The sequence below is a fragment of the Rousettus aegyptiacus genome, unplaced genomic scaffold, assembly GCF_014176215.1.
Source record: "Rousettus aegyptiacus isolate mRouAeg1 unplaced genomic scaffold, mRouAeg1.p scaffold_m13_p_11, whole genome shotgun sequence".
In the NCBI taxonomy this organism is placed as follows: Eukaryota; Metazoa; Chordata; class Mammalia; order Chiroptera; family Pteropodidae; genus Rousettus; species Rousettus aegyptiacus.
The window spans coordinates 4,690,117-4,700,965 of record NW_023416286.1 but is presented as its reverse complement, the minus strand read 5'-3'; the positions used below and the strand labels follow the sequence as shown (position 1 = coordinate 4,700,965).

Sequence of the window (10,849 nt, the reverse complement as noted above, 5' to 3'; positions counted from 1 at the left end):
TGGGAAACGAAATTAAAAGGAATTATGCAAGTCAGCATAACTACTTAGAATCCTAGTTTCATTTAATTAAGGACACAATCTAAAAGAAAAAGTTACATTTATTTCATTTGTAAAATACTTGCAGTGATCAAATCCAGTCATAAAGATCTTTTTTCGGTCAGAGATTCAGATTCAGGAGAGATTCTGTCTTGCTTAGTTAAGGACTCTCAGTCAGTTTTGAGAGACGTACAGCAGGGAAGGCGGCAGAGCGCACTCCCGTGACACACGAGCACGCAGGCTGGGGGCCACTTCCCTTCTCGTTCTGCAGATACGGACGAGCAGTTTGAAACCATGTTAGACGGAGAGCTGAAGAGTCCCTCACAGTCTGTCAGCCTTTCTCTTGCCTCTGCAGCCCCTGGGGAGGTTCATGATCACGCTTGCGTCCCGCACGTGAGGCCCCGGCTCCGGGGCGCTGGCCCTGCTGTGGGGCCACTCCCGTCCTGACACAGTCGGGCGGGAGCCTGGTGGCTCCCAGATCACCTTTTGAGCAGTCCTAGTGGAGTGCCGGTGGGCTCACTGGGAGGTGCAAGTTGATTTTCTACCGCTGAACCAGACAAGAGGGCCTGCGTGTTAATCAACGCGAGCTCTTCGTCAGCTATCGCATCACTTTCCAGAAGCGAACTGTCATTACATTTTTTACGTAGAGTTGTCTGAGGAGAACGCAATTCTTTTTTCTTCATAGGTGTTTCATATTTGGGGCCACAGCTCCGTGGTGGCTGAAATGCCTTCTGTGCAGCTGGAGAAACAAATGTGCAGATGGGACTGACAGGAGGAGGTAAAGGCAGTCTGCTCAAGAGGTCCAGGGCTCTCCTCTTTTTGCAGGTTTTGGGGTCATCGACCTCTTTCTCCTCTTTACAACAAGACCTCGAAGCTTTTTGGGCTGACGGAGGTGTGGGAACAGACTTCCCTTTTGCCTTACAAAGTGCTAAAGGACTTTGACAGTTCATCTCATTGGTGGGAGAAGACGTCTAATAAAAAAAAAAAGTAGCATATATAATGATGTGCTAATATATAAAACAGCCAAACTAGCTTTTCAAGAAAAGTATTTAAACACACAGACACCACACACAGTGTCCCTCCACTGATGGCTGACAGGTCAAGTGATTTCATGAGACATTCATGTCATTATTCTTATTCCCCCAGAAGGAATAACTTTGCAGAAGAGGATATAAAATGACATGAAAAGGCGGATGAAGACTAATCGTAGTAAGAGACAGAAAAGGAGGTAGGGGACATAAGTAATACTTTAATATTGTCCTTTTTCTTGTTAACGGGGTAAACAAAGATAACCACTTTAAGAACACACACTGTCTGGGTCCTAATGCCTGCTTACTTGAGGCAACGGCCTAAGCTCCCTCTGCCATGGTTCTCTCATCTGTAAAACGGAAATAATAATGTTTTTATCTCATAGGGTTGTTGTGAAGGGAATCAGTTAATAGAGACATGCTTAGCAAGTGTTAGCTACTTAAGAATTAGTCATCGGCTGGTACTATAAGCTTTAGCTTGATTTGCATTCATTGCGATTTAAAGAGTTAATCTGAGCTTAGAAACAACCCTAATTGTATAAAATAGTTCTCCTAGCAAAAAGTCTTTTCCATCACATGTACCTGAAATGCTAAAATTGAAAGCACTTGTTTGTATAATTCAGCCCCAAAAGAGTGTTATATTCTGGCTTCAAAAATAAGATATAATTTCTAGAAAACCTATAGGTACAGGAGCCATATAATGATAAACCACACTCCCTAAGCTTAATTACACTGGACCGCGTCTCCTCAGTGCACACTGGAGTATGCTGCTGCCTTCATACACGATATTTATAAAATCCTTTAAATATACGTTAACTCACCAGAAGCCTACTGCCTAGACCGAGGGCCGTCTGAACAGCGTGCGACTCTGAAGCGCAGCGTTTGGTCGGGGTGGACCACTGGGGGTTGTTTGCATGAAGTGTCTGCATAAGCTTGTTTTCTGCTTCGTTGCAAAATACATCAACATTCTAAGAAAATAAAGTGGGAAAGCTGTTTTGTGAAATGCAATCCTACATATTCATGTTTTTAGAAAGTGTTACCTTTAAAACCAGAACTAATATTCAGATGAAAAAAAAAAAGGATGAGACACCCAAAATTTAACAGCAAGTGCGAAACATTATGCCAGTGAAGAAACGCAAAACCATCATCAGTGACGCAGGGAAGGTCGTGGTTTGGTTGGAGCGGGGAGGACGGAGCTGGACGGGGTCTTCCCAGCCACCTGGTTTAAGTGGCGAGATGTCATGCAGATAGTGGACAAGCCGCTGGAGGCTGGGGCTCAGGTTCCAGCTCTCTTTACTGCTGACACTGGCGAGGCCTCCGGTACCTACAGAGTGCTCCTGAGACTAGGAGTGAAGTGAGAGGATGGCCTCCCGTCTGTTCCAAGATTAACTGAAATAACATGCAGGTTAAACCATGCGAAACTAGTTTCAGAAGTCACAAATGGTCAAATACCAGCAACTTCATTTGGCTGAACTGAACTGATGAGAGTATTTTGTAAAACTTTAAAATGCTATGAAATGACAGCTGTCCCTGAACTGCCCTTGCATGGTCTCAGAGAGAACCTGGGATGTAAACAGGAGGTTCTCTGCATGGCAGCCAGGTGACGAAGGTCACCTGGCTCCACCCTGAACTTGGGGCCCAGGTACAGCAGGTGCTACTCTGCGCGGTGTGTCCTGCGTCTTTAGGTAAATACCGCTGACTTCCTTCACACAGCTACTCTAATGCTTTTAAAATGTTTTTATTTATATAAATTTTGAATAGCACTCTAAATATTAAACTACAGAACCATGAGGCTTATCTTTTGTAAAGTCTACCCATTAGCAGTCTGTAAAACCCAGACTCTTATGGGGGCGGCTCTGGGCTCTGGCTCACGTGGCCAAGTGTGCGTCCGGCTCTACTGGTTTGGGGGACTTATGAGTAAAACAGAAAGCCAGTTCCTCATCAGGCAGTGTGAGGACAAGGCCCGGCACACAGTCAGCACTCAGTAAACGTGACCTGACGTTATTATGTGATGTATATGTAGACGGAAGCACAACTGCAGATAATCGAGTTCTCCTATTTGGGATTATTTCAAGTCAAAGACAGATATAAATTGTGTAAAGAGGAGATAAGGAGTTTAAAATGGCAACCTGGCGTCGGCATGTTCTTAACTAACGACATGCCAGTCACTGAGGACCACAGAACTCACGCCACGTGGCTCCGGTTCTCAGTCTGCCGCATGGTCCGTGGCTCCGACACCCTCCTCGCCTTCCCCCTCAGCCACTCCTTCCCCCCTGGTAGCTGCCGGCCCCCACCGCCTCAGGTTCGCGAGCAGTCAGCTCAGGACAGCACCCCTGATGTCCTGTCTTGGCACCCAGTTTCTGTAAAAGCCACTCCTTTGACACCTGATTCTCAAAACAGGAACACGCCAAAATGTGTGGTCACGCTCAGAGCTAATTTTACCTCAATAGCATTTCTCATTTTGTGGAAAGTCTCTTGAAAATGGCTTTCCTTTGGGCTGGCAGAAAATACGGAAAAATCTCCCGCAAATACAGTAGGAATTCCCGATGCGGAGCCTGGCCGCCACTGGAGGTTGCTCGCAGCAATTAGCACGTGCGGTTTAATGATGTCTTCGTTCAGATCAATCCAGAACTTCACTGCCAGGAAGTTGTGGCATTCGTCTGACAAATAGACCAAAGGAGCAAGACCTGAAACGGAAAAAACGAGCAAAACACCTGCTTCATCATTGTGTGTGTTAGATAAATTTAAAAACGCAAGGGACCTCATATTTTGGTATGCTAATGGTAAAAACAAACACAGTAAATTTAGAGAAGGCTTAGGATTCCCCAAATGGCCCGCTGCTTGCAGCGCTGAAATTCCAAGGCCAGCACGACAGGGCATGCCGGCCCGGGGGCCGTGGGAAGTGGGCATCTTCCTGCAGTGCTGCGGGAACAAATCGTGCAGCTCTGGAGAAAGATGTGGCGACGCGCAGCAAAGCAACGCGCATGCGCACTTGCCTTCGCCCCCGGCAGTCCCACTGGCGCGGTTCCGTGAGGACACTTCCAGGGCAGTACCGCACGCGGGCAAGCGGGAGAGGCGCGCGGGCGAGATCTGCACCGAAGCCGTGTCCACAGGCGAGGACGGCCGCAAGCGGCCTACACCCGCTACCGGGGGCTGCCACACACGGTCCGGGGAGAGGGCGGCGCGGGAGGAAGACTACGTGCACCCTTCCTAGGAGGGGAGAGGACAGAGTGGCAGGCTCAGTGCCCCGTGCGGGGCACGCGGGAGGCAGAGCAGGAGCAGCAGGGTGGGTCCGCGCAGGGAACGCGGGCGGCGCGGGCGGGGCGCGGCGGCGCTTCTCCGGGTCTTCAGGTCACTCTGACTTGTAGCGCCACGACGCTCACACAGCCATCACACACCCCCCAGACAGAGCCGCCCGGCCACGGGGACCCCAGCTGGAGCACGAGCGTACTTCCTAGCGCTGTCTGCTTGAAAGGGTGCGTGAACGGCGACGCCCCACAGCGCGAGCACACGCAGAGGGCGCTCGGCTCCAAACACCGTTTTCTCCAAAACAAGGGCCCCGGGTCCCTCGGAGCAGCTCGGCAGGTCCCGGATCGCTGTCTGTGCAGCGTCGTTTACGGAGGTTGACGCGGTGCTGCAGGGGCCTGACCCTTGCTTGCATCAATTAGCCCGGCGGAAAGCTGGTTTCATTACATGTTGTTTGGCTTAAAGTTGCAGACCCACCAACAACACTGAGTGAGGACCCGCTGCAGCTGACTGCACCGGGCCGGACCGCAGATGACCGGGAACGGCTGTCAGGCCAGAGGGCAAGAAGGGCTCAAAGAACGGGGGTCAACCTGAACAGCTCCCAGCGGCCGAAACTGAAGCCACAGGAGCGGCAGAATAACGAAGGTCCTGGATTTGAACCCGCAGAATAAACGAACGTCCGTACGTCACACTGACGGGACTCGAAGGAGTGAATACTCGTGGGGAAGGGATAGCTCTTCCTTCCGGTGGCAGTCCGGTGACCACGACAGGGACGGGAAGAGAAGACCAGCATCGGGCAAGTGCCGCGGAGATGACTGGCAGACAGATCAGCTGGTGGATGCCGGATGGAAGGGTGGCGGCGGCGAAGCAGGGTCTGCACAGGTTTAAAGCATCTTCAGGGTATTTATCGACTACGAAGGGATGACAGTCATGCTCCAGATGAGGAACCCAGAGACACCACCTGAGCCAAGGGATCAAGGATGCCTCTGCAGCAGTAAGAATTATCACCACCACTGACTGATCCTTTGTGATGAGGTACAGAGACGGAAAAAGCATCAATTCCGCCGTAATAGTGCCATAAATGAACAATTTACTCCAATCGTGAAAAAACGTCAGACAAACCCAAACTAAGGGAAATGCTACAAAAGAATCGATCAGTCCATTTATGAGTGTCAAGGTCACGAAAAACAAGGGCAGACTGAGAAACCAGCTGAGACTACAGAAGACTAAGGAGAGAGATGAGTAAATGAGACTGGGGGCCTCGAGGGGAGGAGAGAAAATGGTAAAAAACGTCAAGTTTGAAGAGAGCCACAGCGCAGGCAAGACCCCTGCACCAGTGCTGACTTCTGGGCTCTGAACTGCACGTTGGTCGTGGGAGACGTTACCATGGGGCGGGGGGGGGGGGGAGACGGGGGACATTTGGAGATGATTATTTTTGTAAGTTATTTTTGCCAAGGTCTAAAACAAGTTCCAGATAAAAAGTGAACTCCAGTGCGTGAAACGGGAAGGGGCCGAGGTAAGCAGGGAGAGGCCGGGTCCCCAGCACCTGAAGAATCGCCGCCCCACCGTGCAGTGTACGGGAGGAAAGGGCTGATGAAGAAACAGAGACCGCCGCTGCACAAGGCCACGTGAGAATCCAAGGACGAGCAGAGGGCGAACGCACTCCCGTGCCCGGCGGCCACGACCCGCACCCTGCGCCCCGCTCGGACCCCGCTCGGACCCTGCGTGTGAGCCAGAGCCCAGCGTGTCCAGGGAACCGACCCGGGAAGGGGGGACCCATCGAGGGGGCTCGCTTCATCTCTCGGGGTTCCTGGACCCCTCATCCCACATGGGCCTGGGTGGGGCGCCCCAGCACTCCACCTGAGACGTGCGCGGCCCCCAGACCCCAGGCGCTCGGCCGCCGCACCTTCTCCCCCAGACCCCAGGCGCTCGGCCACCGCGCCTTCGCTCCGCTGCAGCACAGCATGCAACGCTGGCTTCACTGTCCCCTCCTTCGGCATGCCTTGCCCCTCTCTCAGCGGCCCACCTGTCCCCCGCAGGCCCCCGTGTGCCAGTGGGTTGCCCCCACTCTTAGCCCTGCAGCCCTCCCCCCCCCCGCCTCTGTGGAGCTCAGTCTCGAGTCCCCAGGTCCCTCACTGCCCCCCATTCCCGTTTCTGGAGGTGGCTGCTCTCCATCCCCGCCTCCGAGCGGGAGTGCACGAGGCCGTTCTCTGTCTAGTCTCACACCACCAGAGTCCCTGGCCAGTCACAGAGCTTTAAACACTGGACAGATGCTGACTTCAGCCCAGACTGTCCCCTGGGCAGTCTCCGGTAGCCAGCTGCCAGGGGAAGCCACTTGGATTAAGCACCTAAACTTAATTGTGCGGCAAATCAAGCTCCTGACCCTTGACTTCTGACCTGTCTCCTCGAAGTCTCCCCTCTTAGCACATGGCAACTCGGTCTCCATGTGCTTAGACCCGCCCCTGGCACTGACTTCTTGACGCCTGTCTCCACCCCATATCCTCCTCCTACCTTCAAAATACAAGCAGAACCCAACGACTTCTGACCACTGCGGCAGGGCTGCCGTCCGGTCCGAACCACCAGCATCTCCTGCCTACGTCCTTGCAAGAGCCTCCAGCTGCTTCCCTCTTTGTACCCTCATGCCTCTACTGTCTGCTCTCAGCAGCAGCCTGATGAACCCTTGAGGACCCAGTCAGAGGTGTCACCCCTCCCGCCACTCTCGGGGAGAGTGACAGTCTGTGCAAGGCCCTGGTCCTCAGCGCCTCCGCCTGCTGCTGCGTAAAACTCTCTCGCTCCCTCGGGTACTGTTCAAAGGCACCGAGCGGGCAGGCCTGATGTCCCACGGCTTCAGTCGCCTCCGTCCTGTGGCCTGGAGTGCTCCTCCCCAGAGGTCCAGATGCCCCCTCCCTCCAGCCCTTCAAGCCCGACTCAGATGCCAACTTTGCAGCGAGGTCTTTCCTCACCCCCCACCCCCCGCCCCATACTGCCTGCCACTCCCCACTTGTTTTTTGTTAGCACTTTCAAACAAAAGTGCAGATGCTACTTGCGTATGTTGTTTGTGATCTCTGCCCCGCCCAGCGTAAACTCCACATTCTGCCTGTTTTGTTCACTATTGCACATCTAGCACTCCCAACGGTGCCTGGCACAGAACAGCCATTCAGTAAATACTGAGCAAAGGGACGCAAGTTACCGCCGCCCGTGACAACAGGAGGTGTGGAAAAGAGGCGCCCAGGTGTGGCCGAGATGAACGCGACGCTACGGAAACGACGCAGGGTGTTCACACGCCACAGTCACAAATCCACAAAGCGCCGAAACACAGCCCCACAAAACCTGTGAAAATGAAGGAGAGAGGAGCACAGCCCATGAGGAAACAAAAGTACAAGTGAACAGAAGAATTTCCAAAGTCTTCAAGACAGAGTCAGCTACTACACGTCAGAAGAAGGTGCACTGACGTAAAGGCTCGACTGTGGGATGATGAATGGCCCTGTGAGATGATGGAGCTGCAGGAGCAAAGAGATGAACTGAGGACCCCAGTATGTGATCACGGCGGGGCAGATACACGCACCAGAAATAGCGAGAAATGGAACACATCGCGGAAAATAAAACGGCTGACATGAAGGCCGGGCATGGCAATGATGAATGAAGATGAAAAAGATACACAGAAGCAAGCGGAGAAGAGAAAAAAATAATCCGACATCAGACTAATTACACCCTTCAACACATCCTTGAAGTAGGAAGCCGCATAAATGGGGCAGTCAGAGAAATTACAGCTCCCCCCAACGAGGAAGCACCGAGCCCGCGGATCCGGCGGGCGCCTTGCCCCGGGGAGAGGCGCCCGCGGCGCTCACACCCAGACGCAGCGCACTGCCGCTCCGGGCTGCACGGCGGGGTATTCTCAGCCATGCAGACACGAAAAGAACATCGCTTAAACAGGGGAAAAAGCAGGTCAGTCCCAGACTGTTCGATGCCAAAAGAGCAATTTCTACCAAGTTCTGAGGGAAGGAAAGAAAGCGTAGCGTCACGCCTACGGTCTCAGAGCGAGGAAACAGGCCCGCACGGCCAAGTGTGAGGGACCCGTGGGATATGGCGCCCACGAGGCCTTCCCAAAAACTGACTGACGATAAACCCCAGTCAGAGAACCAGGGAAGGCAGAAACCACAACAGGAAAGCTGGTAGCAAGGAACCCGCCCATTCTTTGTGGCCTGCGCTGTACCGGGCCCTGTTCTAGACCCTGAGGACACAGCGGCAAGCGAGTCCCCGCCCCTCCCGGGCTCCCAGGCTGGAGGGGGACAGAAACAGCGCCGTTCGCGTGGTCAGGCGCTGCTGACTGCGACGGGGACTCTACAGCCAGGCGGGGAGCTGAGGACGCCCTGCTCTCAGTGGTGGTCACTGTGCGGCTGCATCCGACCAGAGAGACGTGAAGGAGCCGCGGGAGCCGGCCATGCGGCTGCGTGGGGACGAGGGCTTGTGAGGCGGGCGGCGCGTGTGAAGGCTGTGAAGGGAGGGAGCCGGGCAGGCTCAGAACAGCAGGGGGGCTGGGGGGGTGTCAGTGCAGCTGAAGGGGGACGGGGCGACAGACTGCAAGGAGAGGCCACTGGGGTGCCTGGCACAAAATGATCGATGGAAGGCTTTGCCCTTCGACCGGGACCTCAGCTGGTTCGTGACACTTCACAATTCTTAGGGAGACGAGAGAGTGGCTTTGTAGACAGAATGTGCAACGTCATGTCTAAGGAATTAAGCAGGAACACAGACGACTGCGGCTGGGATGCTGGGAGTGGTCCGAACGCGCCAGCCTCACCCCACAGACGCGGCGGGTGGCCTCTGCTTCCGGCCCAGGTTTCCATGACTGTCCCCTTCCCCTCTGAGTTTATTTAACCTCATTGCGTTAAATTCTTCTCCCTCCCCTACTCTTGGGGTTTTGAGGAATGATAACTGTGAACCACAGGAGAAAAGGAGACTCCGGACAGTGGCTCAATCGAAGACTCAGCATCGCAAGCATCCCCCGTCTCCGCGGTGCAGGGCGCCACTCCGGCGGGCCGCTTTGCTAGCTGGCGGGGGGCAGAACAGGAGGGGGAAGGGACGGGCACGTGGGGCTCACAGGCTCCAGGGGGAGCCCAAGGGAGCCCGAGACAAACATGGATGACCTATTCCCCACGGTCACCAATGAGATAAGTCTTTTCTTGGGCAGGACAGAGTGAAGGGACTAGAGAGAAATGGAGTTTCACTGTTATTCAAAATTATTCCTCAAAAAATTAAAAACAGCTACTATATGATCCAGTCTCTCCACTGCTGGGTGTGTAACCGAAGGAAATGGAACTACTGTCTTGGAGAGAGACCCGCACCGCCACGTCCACAGCCTAAGTGCCCATCGACAGACGAATGGATGAAGGTGTGGCACAAACACAGGAACACCGCTCACCCATAAAGGAGGAGGAAATCCTGCCTTCTGCAACGACGTGGGTGGACCTCGATGGCACTGTGCTATGTGAAATGAGTCAGAAAGAGAAAGTGAAACACCAGATGATCACGCATGTGAAACCTAAAAAACCAATACAGAAACAAAAACTCAAAGAAGAAGAGATCGGATTTCCTGGTTGGGAGACAAACCTGCCCTCGGTGCTTCTGGGCCTCCCTGCTCCACAGACATTCCTGAGACGGAGAGGACAACGGGCGCTGCCAAACAGGTAGAAACATCACGAGAACTGTCCTCCCGCGGGAGGAACAGGTGTGACAAACAGAAAACGGTCAGCAAGACGGTGCATTTTAATCCAGCCTTGTCAGGAATCACGCTAAAGGTGATCAGAGTAAACCGGTTAAAAGACAGAGACGGTCAGATGCGCGAAGGAAGCAAGACCCAGCCATGCCATCTCCCAGAAACACACCTTAAATACGAACACATCGACAGTTAAAATAAAAGAATGCAAACCAACACTAAGCGCAAAAACATGGGAGTAGCCATATAAAAAAAGAACAGGGTTAGCACATTTGGAGATGTGACCGGGGGCAATGAGGGCTACTGCAAAGGGAAAAAAGCAGACAAGACCCCGAGGCTGGAGGTGGAGCCTGACTCCTCAGCGGACCATGAGGGAGACGGGAACTACCCGTCTAGTCGTCACTACAGTGCTGCAGAGCATCTCCTACCACAGCTTTAGAGTTAAGTAGCACAGAGCGGGACGCACGTTCCTTCCCGTAGCACTGCAGAATTCCTTTTCATCAAGAAACTGAGGTTAAAGCAGGCCTACTTTCAAAGCACTGCCAAATTTGCCGATTTGTAGCTCCAATTAATCATAGGGAAGATGATGTTTTTCAGCAGCATCAATAAAAAGATACAATTAAATATTCTGTACATTACCTATTTTTCTCACAATGGAAATAACAAATCCTATCAGGTCCACCTCAGCACACGGTGGCTGGAAGTCTGGATTTGAGAGCTGAGTAAAGGGAAGGGGCCGCCTTGGCTGGTAAACTTGGACCAGGATTCCATCTGAAGCCTACAAGAAAAAAAATCAGCATATGTTGATCCTATTGACTAGTTATGC

The 10,849-nt window shown here is 53.1% G+C and overlaps 1 protein-coding gene across 6 annotated transcripts in view; it reads right to left on the bottom strand.

Moving 5' to 3' along the window:
• Window positions 1-80: 80 nt before the first annotated feature.
• Window positions 81-10,849, bottom strand: part of BRCA2 (BRCA2 DNA repair associated) — a 49,841-nt gene continuing 39,072 nt past the window's right edge. For 4 of the 6 annotated variants that reach the window (XM_036228431.1, XM_036228432.1, XM_036228430.1 and 1 more), the window contains 5 exons: window positions 10,663-10,801; window positions 3,507-3,751; window positions 1,886-2,032; window positions 1,373-1,414; window positions 81-1,007 (listed from right to left, as the gene is read on the bottom strand). In XM_036228431.1, coding sequence (XP_036084324.1) covers window positions 516-1,007; window positions 1,373-1,414; window positions 1,886-2,032; window positions 3,507-3,751; window positions 10,663-10,801 — 1,065 coding nt within the window. In that variant the 3' untranslated portion in view covers window positions 81-515. Of the gene's footprint in view, window positions 1,008-1,372; window positions 1,415-1,885; window positions 2,033-3,506; window positions 3,752-9,729; window positions 10,438-10,662; window positions 10,802-10,849 lie in introns of those variants that run through there. The other 2 variants (XM_036228436.1, XM_036228433.1) reach the window with 2 other exon arrangements.